Source organism: Thunnus thynnus, chromosome 11 (genome assembly GCF_963924715.1).
Source record: "Thunnus thynnus chromosome 11, fThuThy2.1, whole genome shotgun sequence".
NCBI classification, from domain to species: domain Eukaryota; kingdom Metazoa; phylum Chordata; class Actinopteri; order Scombriformes; family Scombridae; genus Thunnus; species Thunnus thynnus.
This window is the reverse complement of record NC_089527.1, coordinates 29909106-29927671: the sequence shown is the minus strand read 5'-3', so window position 1 is coordinate 29927671 and position 18566 is coordinate 29909106. Positions and strand designations below refer to the sequence as shown.

Below are 18566 nucleotides of genomic sequence, written 5' to 3'. Positions count from 1 at the left end.
CAGAGAGAGCTTGCCATTCTAATATCCAGAGGCTGTGCGTTCCACAGTTTAGGGGCATAGTGGTGGAGGACCTTACTGATCTGGCTGGAATATAAAATGAAAGAAAATCTCTGATGTAGGGAGGAGCGAGGTTATTTAAAGCTTTATAAACAAGTAAAAGAACTTTAAAATAAATTCTAAACGTTACAGGTAGCCAGTGCAGTGTCTTCAACAGTGGGGTGATATGATCCATTTTCTTTTTAGGTAATCCAGTAAAAAGGGAATTAAAATAGTCTAAATGGCTAGTAATAAAAGCATTAATGAGCATTTGAGCATCTCTCTGAGTTAAAAAGGTCTGACTTTGGCAATGTTTCTGAGATGAAAAAATTATATTTTAATGACCTTGTTAAAATGAGAATTAAAATTTAAATCAGAGTCTAAAATCACTCCCAAGTTTGTGTTTGTGTTTTAAACTGTTGACTAAGCATTGAGTGCAGTTTTTCTCTTGCCATTGTGGGTCATATTAAAAGAATTTCATTTTTTTCCTCATTTAATTTTAAAAAGTTTTTACCCATCCAAACATTAATGTCAGTTAGACTGGCAATGAGAGCATGCAATGCATTGGGGTCATCTGGTGATACAGCGATGTACAATTGCGTGTCATCAGCATAAAAATGGTAAATAACAGGTGATAGTTAATAATGTTTCCAAGTGGGAGCATATATAATGAAAATAAAATCGTCAATGTAACACTTCACAACAACAGTCTCTTGACAATTATTTGATGTAAAAAGGGTGGTGTTAAAAAAGACATAAGAATGATCAGAAACAGGGACTTTGGCAATGGATGATACAATACTCCTAGTAATAACTAAGTCCAGTGTATTTCCATGAATGTGGGTGGCACTCTGTACATGCCAAACAATATTGAGACAAGCAACAAGATCCAGGAAATCCAAAGCCCTTGAATTAGTGTAGTCATTGACATGATGATTAAAATCAATCAAAAATTAAAGTAAAATGTCTTTATCATGACTGGAAAGAACAATGGACATAAACTCATAAAACTCAGATAAGAAGCTGCTGTCATGTTTGGGGGCCAGATAGACAGTCACAGTGAGAACAGGTGTGGTTTGATAATCATTGCTAAGTATTCAAATGTTAGAAAAATGCCAAAAGAACATCAAATGCAGGTAAAACTGCTAGAGAAAATAGTGGCGATCCCTTCCCCTCTTTTATTTTGTCTACTGGAGAATAAAAAGGTGAAATTAGGAGAACCAGCTGTGATCAGAAATCATCAGAAACGGACGTCGCTTCACATGACGCTTCAGAGGAGAGGACGTCTCATGTCTCTTAAAACAAATTTCCTCGTTTCCTCTCTCCTCGCTTGGTTTCCTTGCGTCTCTCCTTGCATCCACGGTGGGAGGGACTAAGACGCAAGGAAAAGACGCAAGTGAGGGAAACGTGGATGTACTTTAAGAGACTTGATGCACCCTGAGTCGCTGCTGCAGACTGACGCTCAGCGGGAGAAATAACAATGATTTGGGATTTCATTTCACTCAAAAAAGGAGAACTTCAGCTGCCGGTAAGCGGGCTTTGCAGCGGTGTTATGTGCACGTTGTTTGGTGTATTTTGCAAGACAAAGTGACGCACGTTTGTTGTACAGCCTGTTCAGTTAGCCGCCAGCTAAACGCAGTGTGCTTTTCATTACGTTATATATGTTATGTGTTCATTGATTGGTCAGCTGATCTAACGGGACAGTAAACCGTCCGCTGTTGTAGTAATACAACAGATCAGCAAAACTACCTGTGGAGCAGGAATGAAAGCACCAACAGCAGCTGATCATATTTATTCATAAAATGAAAATTACTGAATCATGAATCAATCACAAAAAAACACTCTTGTGACTTTCTTTTCTTCATGCGCCAAAAGGCTTCTCATTTCTTCTGTGTTTCAGTGCGTCTCAGCTCCTTCTGGAGAATATGACGCTGCACAGCTGCGTCTCCTATAAAATCATCACGTCAGACTTTCACAAACTAAATAAGCAACACTTTTTTTTTGCTCTTTTATGTCGGTTCTGTTCGTTCAGTAATTAACAGGTTTAAATTGTCTATTTGTGTCTTATTCTGTGACAACCAGACGCTGCCATAGATCTATAATCAAATGATACAAATTGGAGCAGTTATCAGGTGTTTTCCTTCCAGCTATCAATATGTATAAAATATTAAGTAACAGTGTAAAGTATCAATTAATTGTATGAATGAATTTTAAGTTTAAACTCTAGAGTTTAAACTGTTACTTAATAATTTCTACATATTTAAAGCTGACTTCCAGGCTACATAATTGACAGTTGAGGTGCTGTGGGTCATGAGTCGTTGTGTCTCCTCAAAATGACGCTGGAGTGAGCGAGGACCATAGACTGTAGGGGGAGGACGTCCCGTCTGGTGAATGAAGTTCCTCCGTCCTCGTGAAGAGCGTAATGAAAAGCACTCTATGATGGCAACCTCCCCAGCAACCCCCTCAACAGCAACTGTTCTATGTTCCCCATCAGTTGGAACATGTGTGCCTTAGGTCAGAGGTGCCCAACCTTTTTTGCGCCACGGACCGGTTTAATGTCAGGCAATATTTTCACGGACCGGCCTTTTCTAAATGTAATTAAATCTGCAAGCAGCGTTGAACGGGCCCTCGCGCCTCTGCGCACGTCGGGCCGCGGCGCAATCGAAGGTCTTCTGTGACGGGCATGTAGATGTCTTCAGACCCGGGCTGTTTTCAGACAGTTCAAGAAGGAGATAGGCTAAACATCACTTCATTTGTCCACCATTTTGCCCACTGTTGGGGCTGCTTTACTGAAATTTCGTGGGGGGCGGTATTCAGCCAGTTTGCATCACTGGTGGAATATTTTCACGTACACGTGTTCAGGCCGGGAGTCTTATCAAACATGTAAAGTTTGGTGCAGACTGGAGCATTTACAATAAAGTTCTAGCAACTTCCTCTGTCATGGTGAAACATTAAATCTCAACAGTGTGAGGATGAGAATTTTCTGCAGGGTGAGACATGGCTGCCTTGCTCACACCTGTGTCATAAACATCATCCAAGTTTTGTGCCCATTCACTTGAATTTCAATTAGTAAATTGAAAACCCTTGATGAGTTTGTGTGTAAAACAAATTAATTTCCTAATTTTCATCAAGTCTATTTTTAGGAAAGTAAAGACTTTTAACTAGGGATGCATGACATTGGATTTTTGCTGATATCCAATATGCTGATATTTCCAACTCATTGTGGCCTATTGCCAATGCCGATACCAATATATGCACATATTTTTACCAGCTGTCTGAGGAGGCTATTATGCATGCAAGTACAGATTATACTATGATCAAGAAAGACAATACAGGAAGGAAGAACTTTAATGAACCTGCCAAGTGAGTGGAGCAGTAGAGTTTTCTTTGAGTTTATTAGACAGACAGGATAAATGTGTAGGATTTAATCTCTGGACCACACTCCAGAGCAGAAGGTGGCGGTAATGCACCTAATACGCTGGTTGCCAACTGCCGGCACAAACCAAAAAGAAGAAGTCTTTTACTCTCCTCTTTTTGGTTTATAACAGCGGTTGGCAACCAGCATATTAGGTGCATTACTGCCACCCTCCGCCTCGGATTGTAGACCAATGATTAAATCCTACACATTAACCCTGTCTGTCTAATAAACTACAAAACAAAACTGCTGCTCCACGCTCGTGGCGGGTCCATAAAAATTTTAATGCTGAGCTTCAGAACTCCAGTCTTCCTGAGTTCTTCCCTTATATAGGCTATAGTCTTTCTTGATCATCAGTACAATATATGATTGCATGTGTAATAGTCTCCTCAGCCAAGTGGGAAAAAATATGTGCAGCTGCAGTTACTTATTGTCTCTACACACCTGTACACATTTCAATCAAACTTTGACCAGGTCGTGTGGGTTAAAAGTCTACTTTTCTAAAAGTAGACTTGATGAAAATTAGGAAGTGAATTTCATTTACACACAAACTCATCAAAAGTTTTCAAATTATTAATTGAAATTACAGTGAAAGGGCCCAAAACTTTCATAATTTTGATGACAGGGGGGAGGGGTGAGCAAGACAGACATGTCTCACCCTGCAGAAAATTGTCATCCTATCATATACACTTTATTGTACATGCTCCAGTCTGCACCAAACTTCACATGTTTGTAAAGTCAGACCTGTCAGACCTGTCAGCCCAGGTCTGACAACATCTGCATGCCGTGACAGAAGCCCTTGGAATGCACCGCGCCCCAACGTGCGCAAGGGTGCGAAGGCCCGTTCAACGCTGCTTGCAGCTTTAATTTTGTTTTGGTTGCTGTCACTGCAGAAAACACAGATAGGATGTTGGAAATGGCAACAGGGTTTTCAGTGCTGTTGTGGTGTTCTTGGAAGTCGTAGGCTCTTCTTCTGTCTCCTCACTGGGCCTTTTCCCCTTCACAAAGAAGCTTTCCAAAGACGTTTGTTTTTTACTCATTTTGCTAGCTTGTGGGTTTAATTTTAGCGGTAATGTATCACGTGACCCATCCTTTTTCCATAATTTTTTCTCCTTACTATACAATTCAGCAAACATCATAATAGCTGGAGATTTCAACATTGTTATCAATCCTACAACCGACAGCTCTAGCACACCTGGTAACACAAGAAGCTGGCACTCAACTGAAGTAATTAAACAATACATGAAGGAACTTGGACTTGGTGATAGTTGGAGCATAAAAAATCCATCATCTAGACAATATTCATATTTTTCTTCTCTCTATCAATCTTTCTCCAGAATTGACTTTTTTCTTGTAAGCAATTCAGTCACCCAGCACATCTAAGAAAACACAATCCATCCAATCATAATCTCCAGTTTGCTTATCAATAAAAACTCAAACACAAATCAAGTCTCCCACAAGATGGCGCTTCAATACATCACTCTTGGAGGATTCAGATTTCATCACATTAATCCAGAGAGAGTGGGCATCCTTCCTGGAGATGAATGACTCTCCAGAGATCTCAGTCATCAGACTAAGAGTAGTAGTAGTCATCAGAGTAATAATAATTTCATATTTATCACATAAGAAACGACAATAACAGGAACAAGAAACTAGCTTAGAAACAAAAATCAAACACCTAACGCATCAACTAATCAGCAGTCCCTGTGAACAAAAACAAAATGAATTAGCTCAACTTAAAACCCAATTGGAAAGTATATACAAGAAAACACAATTCATTATTCAACGGCTCAAATATGAAGACTTTCAGTACAGTAATAAATCAAGTAAATATTTGGCTAATCTATTACGACACAAAAAAGAAAAAGCAATAATCCCATCTATACTCAACTCTACAAGTACAGTCACACATAATCCGCAAGAAATCAGTAATATATTTCATAAATTTTATAGCAACCTTTACTCCTCAAATTACAAATCCAGTCAAACAGAAATAGACACATTTTTAAGTAATCTGGACCTACCAACAATACCATCAGATTTAGCCCACTTTTTAGATTCACCACTCAGCCTCGAAGAACTACATAAAACTCTGCTCAAAATGCCAAACAATAGATCACCTGGACCAAACAGATTTCCTGCAGAATTCTATAAACATTTCTGGAACATATTATCACCACTATTCTTCAGAGTAACTACAGAAATGAAAACTACCTCCATTATACCCACCCACATGAACACTGCCGTAATGATGTTACTGTTAAAACCAAATAAGGACCCAACCCACCCCTCCAGTTAACGCCCCCTCTCACTAATTAATACAGATCTCAAAATTATTACAAAAACATTGGCAACCAGAATAGAAAAAGTCGTTCCACTTATAATCCATCCCGACCAGACAGGCTTCATCAAAAATAGACACGCTTCAGACAATATCCGTAGACTTTTTAATTTGTTCAATACATCACAGCAAAAACACAACAAAACCATAATTGTATCACTAGACGCAGAAAAAGTTTTATTAATTTTATTAATAAAGCTTATTTATTTTCCACCCTCCACAGGTTTGGCTTCGGAGAGTCATTCATCCACTGGATTAAAACACTATACACATCACCTAGGGCCACAGTTATCACAAACGGGATCACTTCACCAAGCTTCACACTCCACCAGGGAACCGGGCAAGGATGTCCACTCTCTCCATCTCTCTCTGCAGCCCAAGATCCCTCTCTCCCACTCCACCTCGGTAATATCAAATACTTAGGCATTAATATTTCCTCCAGGCTGTCAGAGTTGTTTAACCTCAACTAACCTCAACGCACGACCAAGTTACAACTTACTCTTATTGGACGCATTGCAACAGTTAAAATGAAAACCCTTCTACAAATTAATTACCTATACCATTACCCCCACTAACAACTGGTTTCAAACATTAAACTCTTTAACAACTCAATTCTACTGGAAAAATAAAAAACCAAGAATCTCACTTTCAACATTACAGAGCACAAAATCACAGGGCGGCCTAGAAGCACCAAACTTCCTTCATTACGTCTTGTCAAATCAGCTACAATATTTACTCAAATGGATCCATAAAGATAATTACAGTATACCATGATTACAGATAGAACAAAATCAATGTAAAACCACTTCACTCACAGACCTCCCATTCCTACCACAATCAATCAAGAAACAGGACTACTACAAGAACATCATAATCTCCTCAACTCTAACAGCCTGGTGGAAAGCCCACAAAATCACCAAATCATCACTAGCACCATGTAGGTTCACCCTGATTTGGCACAATCCGGACTTCCAGCTGTATAACACTTTCGTTCACTTTCCATCATGGCAACAAAAAGGAATCACTCACGTCCACCACTTATGTGAAAACAACTAGTTCATATCATTTAATACACTTATCCAGAGGTATGGGGTTGGGAGAGACCAATTCTTCCAATACCAACAACTAAAATCCATTATTAAATCTAAAATCAACATATCCAATAACATATTACAGTCTTCCCAATTAAGCGAAGAAATCTTTAAAATCTCCAGAAGAATAATTTGAAAAATTTATAAACTTCTTTCATTGTCAGAAACCTCCATAACACTCCCAACCTCAAAATGCTCTATCTCCCAACTCTGATTTCTGGATACAAATCAATAAAAACATCTTCTCCATGACTACCAATACAAATTTACAACTAATACAATATAAAACCATCCACAGAATACACATCACTCAAGGGAAAATGTTTAAAATGGGATTGATTAATACAGACATCTGTTCACCTTGGGTCACACAGATGATTATTTTCCCAGTTCTTTCATTTTGGATAACAGTCACAGAAAAACTCTTGTGTATCTTTGGCTGCAGAATCTTAGCATCCCTATGGCCCTGCTTGCTGGGAGACTTGACACACATCACAATCCAAACTAAACACAAAAACCTACTATATTTCTCTAACTATCTCCAATCCAAACATTCCTGCCATATTACTCACTGGACCAATTTACTCTCCCATAACGTGTGACACACATGACCACATATCAGATCACATTTCCAACCCATAACAGATTTTTTTAATTCACTTTTCCTTTCCTTTTTTTTTTTTTTTTTTGCCTCTTCCCTCCCCGCTCCCTCTCATTTCAGTTACACAAATATATCACTAATATATATCATAATAGGCTAATTATTGTTGTTTAGAAACTAAATATCTTTATCATTATTGGTATTATTATTATTGTTATCACTATTATTGTTATCCCAGATATTATGAATGATACTATTGTTATTATTGTTGCTGTTGTTGTTATTATAATTATCATAATCATTATTATTATTACTGTTATTATTATTATTATTTTTATTGTTATTGTTATTGTTATTATGACTGCCGTTGTTGTGGTCCTTGAGGGTGGTGGTGGTAGCAGTAGAGGGAGTCGCAAGTCCGGGTAATGCTAATTTGCAGGGCGGTGGGGGGTGGAGCCAAGCGGTGCGGGGCGTGGGAGTGCCCACCTCTCCCAACTCCTTGCCCTCTGGTGGTATGGCCACGGTCCTTGGCGAGGGCAACGGGAGGTAGCTGGCTGGGGTACCTCCACTCCTACCCCTTGTATAGTAAAAATAAAAAATATTAATGGCCACTTCCCATTGGACAGACTCTCTCCAAAAGGGTCCGAGAGTGGTCCAGCGACAAAGTGGACTAGGTTTGGGCCATCTCCATAACAGACAAACAAACCAACAAACAAACAAAAAAAGACAGAGAGGGGGAGAAGAGGAAAGAAGGAAAACAAACAAACACTATAGGAGGAATACCCCTTAGCTGGTCTCAGATGGTCTGGTCCCTGGGCTGTGGCTGTGTTGCTTGGGGGGGCTGGCTGTCGTGTGGGAGGGTGATGGTGTCCTCCCCTCCTTGGGCTCTGTGTGTTTGGCTCCACCCCCCATAGCCATATTAATTTATTTTAATTAATATAAAATCACTGCTGCGGCCACAGTATACTATCAAACAAAACTATTATCATTATTACTATATATTATTGTATTGTTATTATTATCATTATCATAATAATTATTAGCGCTCTCATTTTCTCCCCCCCCCCTCGCTCTCTCACTCTCCTTTTCTCACTTTCATTCACTCCCCCCCCTTCCCTTTTCCTTATCACCATAATCAATCAATATTGCTTAGTTGTTCTCTACGTGTATTATCTTTTTCATATTAATATGATGTTGTCATTGCTGTTGTTGTCATTATTTTTGTTTGTTTGTTTGTCTATTTGCTTGATTTGTCTTTTATTTATTTATTTTTTCCTTTCCACTCGTGTCTCGTTAACAGTATCACCAATAAAACAAATGAAATAAAAAAATAAATAAATAAAAAGCTAAGATCACATTTTCAGAAATAAAATCATTAATATAAAATATCTTGCTAGAGAGGGATCTAATATTCAAAAGTGCTAGCTTTATAGGCTTCGGTTTGGGCCTCACTGGGACCAACTGTGTCAGCCCAATTTTCACTTGGTTGTGTATGTTTCTTCCATGGTTAGGGATAGGTGTGAGATTAATGTGCAAGGCTGAGCTGTTGTGAAGAGCACCCTGGTATTTATTTGTGTTATTGTGACAGCTAACTATAACAGGGACTATTCACAGCTGTTGAAGTGTGGTAGGAACAGGCGGGTATTTTGATGTATTGACATTGTGAAATGACTGAACCACGACCAGTTCCTACATGACATGGATGTCAGTCTTTTGATGGTTTACAGGACTTCAGTAGGCTAATAGTTGTCAACTTCTCTGTTGGGATGGAGTCCATCCCATGCAAAGAGGTCAGGTCACTTCCAGAAAACAGGAAGGTTATCCACAAAAGGAATTCCCATTACACGGCACAGTCCTTTAAGACAGATATGCAACTGGCACAAGTCATGGCAGCTGTGCTGTGCCTTGACATCACCGCGGCTTTAAGTACCAGCTGCACACAGAAATGCCCGCCTGTCCTTTGTAACTGTGCTGGGGGGAAAGCTCTGTTCCCTCTGTGAGCCAGTTTACTAAAGGAGGTAACCCCATGCACGTGTGATTTTTCTCCACCGACTGGAAGTTTCTTCCCTCGCTGGATCAAACAAGACCGTGTTCGCCCGTATACAATCACCGGATCCGACAGAGACCGCTGCTGCTGCAACCCAGCGCTCTTACAGCCTGCAGAAGGAAGAAAAGGATTTCTTCACAAAGACGCGGTTAACTTCTCTTCCCTTCTCTTCTTCAGCTAAGTCGACTCCGCTGTTTTCTCTGCCACACCGCTGAGGAAGCAAGCTGAACTGAAAGACGAACTGAAACACACATCCTACTCGCTTTCTGAAGCGACCAAGAGGTCTGTCTGGGCAGAGATAGATTACATTGAGTGTTATTTTCAGCTTCAGTGCTGTTGTTTGTTTTGTGAATTGACAGACCACCGAGTTCCTTTGTGCTGCTACACTCCGAGGAGTATTTCAAGTTTGTTGCCTGTTTAGTTGTGTTCACCACAGTAGACTGTATTGTGTTTGTCCCCCTCGAGACTACTCTGCTTGTGGCACCGTGAGTGAGAAAGTAAGTTGCTTTGTCGATCAGAAATCAACGAGTGTTACAGACTGCCATCGTATGCGCGCTGTCTGTGGACAACTGCTTCAGACATACACGTTCCTGCTTGTATGTGTTTTCACTGTACATAGCTGTATGTTTGCTCAGGTACAATTAGATTTTAGGATAGTGGTTTATTGATCAAAGTATCTGCTAACTTTGTTAACTCTGCTATTGCTTAATTAACACTTATATCTTTAAAGAGAAGTCTTTTGTCCTTATTGTGTATATTGTGAAAAGTGGCTGATTGACAGAGTCAGAGCTCAAACTCAAACCTTCTTTGTTCACCTGTGAATATTGATATCCCTCTAATATTAGCCTTCTAAGTGAACTCTTTTATGAGACTACCTTATTGGTTGGTTATTGGTCCCGGTGTCCGGGTGGCGCCCCGTTATTATTAATTCAAATTAATAATTGTATTAATTTTGTAATTAATAATTTGATAATTATAATAACCAGCTGTGCTCCTCACAGATGCAACAGTTGGTGTCCCCATGTGAGGCCTTCTAACAGTTGGTGCCTTGTATTATTAATTCATATTAATCATTTTTGATTTCATAATTTATAATTATCTCTGATAATTATTAATTATTACTAATAACCCTGCCAGATCCAACAGTGGAAATAGGTGTAAAAATCCTGTTTTTGTTTTATTATGCTTTTAATTTTAGAAAATTAAAGTGTTACAATAAGTATTCATGCATAAACTACCTTACGAAGCAGGTCCCCACACCAGGTCCCAAATTAGAGTCTCCCAGATCACAGGCGACTGCGCTGATACTGGGCTAAAACTTTATTCACCACCTAATTGCAGACAGACCTCTACCTATTTATACACCCATAACACAGAGACAGCACACTGTGTAACAAGTAGGGAAGAACTTCAAAGGTGATTACACTTTTCATTTATTGCCTATTTTTTACAACCTAACTGTAGAAAGGAGAAGGGGAACAACAGGTTATGGAGAGTCCCTTGAGGGCACTTCGCCTGTGTCAGTAGCTCAGCTTTATCTCTGGGGAACACCCCCAACTCCAGGAGTTATGTCCAAATTATGAAATATGTGTCATGTAGCAGGTGGATGTGACTCCCTTAGTTGAGACCTGCTGATAGAACTTAACAGTGGAGCAGAGGAGAGAGACTGAGATAGCAATGTAACCAACCTGCGTGCTGGTATTTGACGGTTTTTTTTTCTTCTCGAAAACAAATAATTTTTAAAATATTTGTATGAAACAAATATTTGTAAAAAAACAAAACAAAACAAAAAAAAACACTATTTGTGCTTTGTGCCGAATAACATATGTGTATTCAGGCACACCCCTAATGGAGCACTGAATTAATGTGGAGTGCCTGAGCTCCGGGATAGCAAAACATTTCTGTGTTAGGATAGTGGATGTGCAGGACCATGGATGAGCCTACAATTCATACCCAATGAAGCAATGCTGGACCCTTTTTTATTAAAAAAAGACCATTTGTTTTATTGAAGATAGTAAAAAATGTACTCATTTAATACTTAAATTATGACTCTTCGAAGGTGTATTACAAAGCTGTCTTTATGAGAAATTGTTTTTTTTAATGAATAGAGTAGAGTTTAACTGTGTGTTGAGGAACTTGCTGTGTTGAAAATAAGATAAGATAACTCTGCCCTGTGCAGATACTGTATGCTCGTGAAACTGCTGCTGCAATTGCTGCTAATTTCTTCCTAGTAGAACATATTCATTTGACAGATGTTACTCAAGCATTCACACCACCATGATATCTGTAGCTACCGCGCTCTTTTTTAAAATTACTTTGATCAGTTGTCATGCTTTTGCATAAATCAAAATACTTTCATGCTGAGAGATGCTCTGTCTTTCACTACATATGAAATGTTGAGACAGATTAATACACTGTTGTCAGGATTTTGAAAACTGTTACTCCTCTATGACCCCACAGCTGATGACATGTGTTTATCCTGCACACAGGCTCTTATATGCTCTGTTTTTTTTAATCCTATCCCACCTCCTATCACACATACCATGTAATCAACACCCTTGTGGGCTGTTCTCTCATCAGTCCCGTAGGGCTGCAGCTGGTGACCTGTGCCACTGACCTGACCTTATCCTGCACACAGACTGATAAGGATCCACCCAGCTTCTCCCAGATTGGTGCATAGCATAGACTGTAAAATATGGATGTAGCCACCGTCATGTCACCAACTGGTCTCTGAAGAGTGGTTTTGAAGCTCAAAGTGGGCGGCTCTGGCTGTCACCATGGCAGTGCCTGACTCCGCCTAACTCCCGGCTAATCAAAAATGGGCAGATAGGTGGAGCTGAGTCAGGCAGAAGCCTGGTTGCTGAAACACCTAGCAGCTAGCAACCTGTCACTCAAAGCGGCCATGTCCTTAATTATGCGTAACTTTATTTAAGTGGGTGGGTTATAAAAAATTCAACCCCTGTACAGTTGTCATGAAAGGGGAAATTAGCTATAGAGACCAAAATCGTTTTTTGTACCAGGCTTTAACATGTTTATTTCTGCTGTAAAATTGGGCATTTTAACATTGGGGTCTATGGAGAATAACTCGCTTTTGGAGCCAGCTTTTAGTGGCCATTCAAGGAACTGCAGTTTTTGGCACTTCTGCATTGGTTTCATTTTTTAGCCCCAGAGGTTGCAGCGTGGTGCATAGGAGAGCCGGACTTATGATGACCTGATGCTCTCTGATTGCTTCATGGTGGGGCCGGAAGGTCAAAAGTTGGGTTCAGAAGCTCAACCTGTCAAGTTTGATGAGAAGTCAACCCTCCTTCTCTGTAATAAGTAAATAAATAAAATAAATAAATAAATTACATAGAAAAAATACATTAAACATTGAACATTGTACGTTAATCATTCAACAGAATCTTAAAAATGTTCTAGAGATAAAAATGGATCTAGTTTAAGGGAGTCCTGAAGCTTATTCCACCTATGAGGAGCATAGTCGGTGAATGCAGTTTTTCCCAGTTCTGTACTCATATATGGGATATCCATGGTAATTCATCCTTATGAAGGAGTATGGTATTCCATGTTTCTATGTGTTAATAGTGATGATAAATAAAGTGGCTTTCAGTTTTTCCTTTTTAATAAATTTGCAAACATTTCTAAAACCCTGTTTTTGTGTTGTCAGTATGGGGTATTGAGTGTAGATTTATGAGGTATTTAAATGATTTTAGCATAAAGCTGCAACATAACAAAATATGAAAAAACTGAAGGGGTCTGAATACTTTCTGAATGCACTGTAAGTATAGTACCAGTGGAAACCACTTATAGTGATTACAGTGATCAACTGCTTATATGAATCAAAATTTAATCTTTTACAATACTCGGATAATGATACAGTTGGTTAACTAAGAATGCAAATGCAGACTAGAAATTGTCTGTTCTTGTCTTTTTCTAGGTGCATATTCTAACTATGATATTAAGCCTCAAGTGCAGTCAATTATGTCACTGGCATCCATATCACAAGTATACAAAAACAAAGTATACAAATAGAACTACCACGTTATCAGGGAAATCTCACATCCTCACAGTCCTCTAACATGTGATTTCCCTTCTAACATGATTGAGCCCTCTAACATCCGCTGTGTGCTTCTAATAAAGAATTTCCTCATAGAATGATTACGAAACTGTTGTGATCATATCATTCTGCAGAAGTGGGTTCCTTCTGCTAGGGAGTTTCAGGAAGTAACCTTAAGACTGAAGGTTCTTGCAAGACTGACACATGTTATTTAACAGTATAATTTAACATTGAATGTATTCTGTTTCTCTCAGCAAATGGATTCTTCCCAACTTCTCTTCTTCATCCTAATGGTGATATCTGCATCTGAATATTCAGGTAGTGTACACGTATTGGATATAATGGATCTGTTTATGCAGCTGTAACCATGTAAGAAGTCGACTCTGTTGAATCAACCCAGCATATACAGTACACTCAAAGTACTGAAGCTGCACTTATGGTGGAAAGTGTCTTAAATGATACAGTAGCTACCGCAGTAGACTACATTAACTGAGGGTAGTTGCATGCATATACTGTACGCATAAATGGAAGAGTGATTGTATTTAGAGGATGCAGGGTCTGAATATGAACTATGACTTCATGTATCTGTATTAGGGTTTTATGAAGTAAATTGTACTTATATTGCATAGTAACAGGATTATTAATAATCTTACAGCAAACAGTAAGGACTTAAAGAACACATCTCACAATAAGACCAAAACCTTCAATGGATGTATAAACAATTAACAAATATTGTCTGTGTATCTTATTCCTCTGTCCCATAGAGCTTCATTGTTGTCAAAAACTATTAAAAACACATCAGTGAGTCAGACCATTACACTGGGTGATATGTTCCTTCATTACCATGAACACACAAACTGTAGTTTATTTAGACTCAATCCACACACACTGTCCTGCTGCTGGAAATACTCATTAGAACACTAAATGTGTATTAACCTCCAGCTGAAAATTTCCTCAGATGGGGCAGGGAAGTCATAAAGTAGCCTATTCAGAGATGGATGAACACATTGTGGCTTTAAGTCTTTTTATGGAATATGTTGACTTTTTTTTATATTTTATTCTATAATATCCTTATCTTTATCCTTCTATACATACTTAATACAATAGTACTAAATGTTTTTCCTGCCTGTTTCATGTCTGCCAGGTCACCCTTTTAGGTAACACTTTATTTTAACTCCCCCTGTTCAGGGGGTTACAGTAGAACATAGTTATATATAATTACATAATTCCTGTCATTTTTAACACATTTATAAATAATTGTTGGGGATTTGTGCTTGTGTATAAACACTTAATAACCCCCTATTATAAGTAGCATGTAAACCATTATTAAATATCTTTTTATCATCACCCTCTTTTAAATGAGGTTTGGAATGTCAATGGGATCTTACCTGGTCAAATAATGCTTATAATAATATGATAACGATAATAATCTGTGCTGCAGAAGTGCTCCCTCATCTACTGTATTTTGACTCTATCCTATGATCTATGAACAGATGCAGGGGTGAATTAAAAATATATTTTTACCACCATCATCATCACCATAAATTTCACCGCCTTCTTTTAAGTATTGCAGATACAAAGTTTCAAACAAAGATTGTAATAGTATGGTCCTCTTCAATATCTGGCTGTGCAAGTAACACATCTAGGAAGTAATAATATTATGCTTTTCACTTTCATCATCATCTCTCATTTTCAGCTAGAGCAGAGCCCGCATGTAAGGACCGGAGCTTGAAATCATTTAACCTCCTTGAAGGTGAATCATTTCATTATGACCCTTTGAGGCCGCAAGGGAGGAACCTCTCTGATGAAGCATTCATGTGGTACAAAAATAGCTCCCAGATGGAGTACATCTCCTCTGATGAGAAAAAGAGGATACATCGCCACAGTGCTGCGCTCTTTTTCTTAAACCTCTCCACTGAGGACTCTGGTGTTTACATTGGCCGGTAATAATACTTGTTTCTATCAAACATTGTGGAAACTTAAGAGATTAATTTTATTTATTTTCTTTCATTAAAGTGAGATCATTCTTTTCACAGAGATACTTTGTTGATATGGCCCCTGATGTGAATGACAGAGACATGTTGCTTCTCTTCTAGGTATAAAACTCCAACAGGAGATTGTCACAAATATCCTTTGAAAGTTGACGTCTTCAATGCAAGCTATAGGATGAATGAAAAATTACTCTATGGAGAAATTGATAACTCTGACCAGAACAAAATGGTCAGATGTCCAGATCCTCTCAGGAAAGTGTGTAAAACTATGAATGGAACATTCACCTGGTACAAGGTATGGGCACTTTAACTCACTTGAACACACTTTAACTCATTTTAATGCACTAAAACTCACTTTCACACCAGCATCCTCTCCATAATCAACAGCACCCTGGCAACTGGTACTGTTCCAAACTCCTTCAAGCACAAAGTGGTCAAGCCCCTCTTGTTAAAACGCAACCCACTACCCTGTCTAGTAACTATAAACTAATCTCTAAACTCCCATTCTTATCGAAAGTTCTTGAAAAGTTTATGCTATATCAATTTCTGCTGTATTTACACCAAAATAACATCTTGGAAAATTCCAGTCTGGTTTTAGGACCCACCATAACACAGAACCTACCTTGCTGAAAGTATCTAATGACCTGCTCCTTTCCGTTGACTCCAGCTACTGTACCACCCTGAATCTACTCATTTTAATTTTAATTTTAATTGTAACATTTTAATCAACCATCTCCAGTATAGGGTTGGTGTTATTCGCCCTGCCTACCTCTCAGCAATAGAAACTCTTCTGTCAACATAGGCGATTTTTCCTCTCCCCCAGCCAGTCTCTCCTGCGGTATCCCACAAGGATCCATCCTAGGTCTCATTCCGTTTTCTATTTACATGCTTCCCCTCGGTCAAATCATCCAAAAGTACAACATTTCTTTCCACTGCTATGCAGATGACACACAATTGTATCTCCCCCTGAAACCAAACGACCAGTGCAACCTTTTCAGTCTTATGAATTGCCTTGAGGACATCAACTGTTGGATGGCAAGAAACTTCCTGCAGCTAAATGAGAGCAAGACTGAAGTTGTCCTATTTGGCCCCTCTGACTCCACCAAATCATCAATCCCCATGTTAAAAACATCAGGGTGATATTTGACCACCTTAAAACTCGACAAGCAGGTCAATGCAGTAGTAAAAGCTAGCTTATTTCAGCTCCGCACTATTGCTAAAATCAAATCTTTCCTCTCATTCCAAGACTTTCAAAAAGTCAACCATGCCTTTCCTCCTGTTTAGACTACTGCAATCCCTATACACAGGGATTAGTCAGTGGTCCCTATCCCACCTGTTATTGGTCCAGAACGCCGCAGCCGGCTCCTGACAGGTGCCTGGAAGAGGGCCCATATTAGCCCTATTCTGGCCTCTCTCCACTGGCTTCCAGTGCAGTCCAGGATCGATTTCAAGGTTCTAAAGCCCTAAATGGGCAGGCCCCCTCCTATATTTGTGACATTTTAACCCCTTATTCCACCTCCAGGACTCCAAGGTCATCTAACCTGGGGCTCCTGGCTGTCCTGTGAACAAATCTTAAGCTCAGGGGGGACTGCGCCTTTGCTCTTGCAGCCCCTAGACTGTTGAACACCATCCCCCTCTCTATCAGATCTGCACCCTTCATTGATCCCTTCAATTCCAGGCTCAAAACTTTTATTCTTTAGCATTTGGATCCTCTTGAAATGGATTCTTACTCTATGCCTCAACTATGTTGTTGATTTGTGCTATATGTTATGTGGTTGTTTTGTTTTTAGTCTTTCATTCTGTTTTTATTGCCTGATTTTGTTCTGTACAGGGCTTTGGTCAACTTGCATTGTTTTTAAATGTGCTATATAAATAAATGTAACTTGACTTGAATGTGACTGCTGTGAACAGCCATGAATAGTTATGATGCATTTCAAGATCAAAATAATCAAACTTTATATTTTGGTAAACTGATAAATGATATCTGTTAAAAAGAATTATATCTAATCAATGGGAACCCAGTATTTGTAACAGTTCAGGAAAGTTCTGGTTACAGTCCTGGTGTTGTGTGCAACAGTAGTAATATAGTATATTTTTGGCCTTCACTAACAAAGGTACCAATGTACAGTAAGACAAGGGAGTCTGTTGGTAACTGTTGTAGCACCTTAGAGCGTGTTATTAAGTGGTCAACAGGTCAGCTGAACGTGCAAAAGTATAGTTTGTCTGTCTGCTGTCAATAACAGGTAAATGTACAGTATAATCAATATAAGAAATATGTTTTCCAATACGAAATGAATATCCAGTTAGGTTACCAAACAGATCTTTGTTGGTTTTCTAGCTGTAAGAATTTTACAGTTATTCCCAGGAAATTTATGTGGAAATAATATCTCCACTCAACTGTGCTGTTGTTTTTTTTCTGTGGAACTCCTACATCATTTCTCTCTTCTCTCCTACAAAACCTGAGTGTACCAATTGTAGTACTGTAGTAGCAGATTACGTAGCCCTTTCTAGGAACTTCTGAGGAAATAAAAGTTGCATATCAATTTGTTGTAAATTAAAGTATCACTGAACATTTGCATATTATCTTTCTCCTCCTCATGACTGTGGCCCCTGCTGCACCGGCTTCAGGACTTCAGTATTCTTGAAGGTGAACATGAAGCTGACCTGTGGCGGTTTAATGCCAGCAAAGATCATGAGGGCATCTACACTTGCATTTGTACCTGGAAACACAATCACATGGTGTACAACTCCTCAGGCTCCAGGAAGTTAATAGTTATGGGTGAGAGAGCACTTTTTATAAGCCTTTAGTTGGAGTAATAGGAGTCAAAAGGAGTACAAGAGATTAGCTGTTAGTCAACTTACCTGTTAAATGATGACAGAGGCAAAAATCATCTGATTCTTGATGGATCATTCAAAATACCACAACCTCATGTAAGAGGTAAGCATTTAGTAATTATATCCAGAATAAGAAGACTTACATTTACAAAACA

The 18566-nt window shown here is 38.9% G+C and overlaps 1 protein-coding gene across 3 annotated transcripts in view; it reads left to right on the top strand.

Annotated features, from left to right (window-relative positions):
* Positions 1–18566, top strand: part of LOC137193145 (interleukin-1 receptor type 1-like) — a 36147-nt gene that overhangs the window by 2132 nt on the left and 15449 nt on the right. Inside the window, exons 1-5 of one of the 3 annotated variants that reach the window (XM_067604375.1) lie at positions 1264–1564; positions 13840–13903; positions 15282–15528; positions 15682–15871; positions 18205–18355. In XM_067604375.1, coding sequence (XP_067460476.1) covers positions 1517–1564; positions 13840–13903; positions 15282–15528; positions 15682–15871; positions 18205–18355 — 700 coding nt within the window. In that variant the 5' untranslated portion in view covers positions 1264–1516. Of the gene's footprint in view, positions 1–1263; positions 1565–8913; positions 9814–13839; positions 13904–15281; positions 15529–15681; positions 15872–18204; positions 18356–18566 lie in introns of those variants that run through there. The other 2 variants (XM_067604377.1, XM_067604376.1) reach the window with 2 other exon arrangements.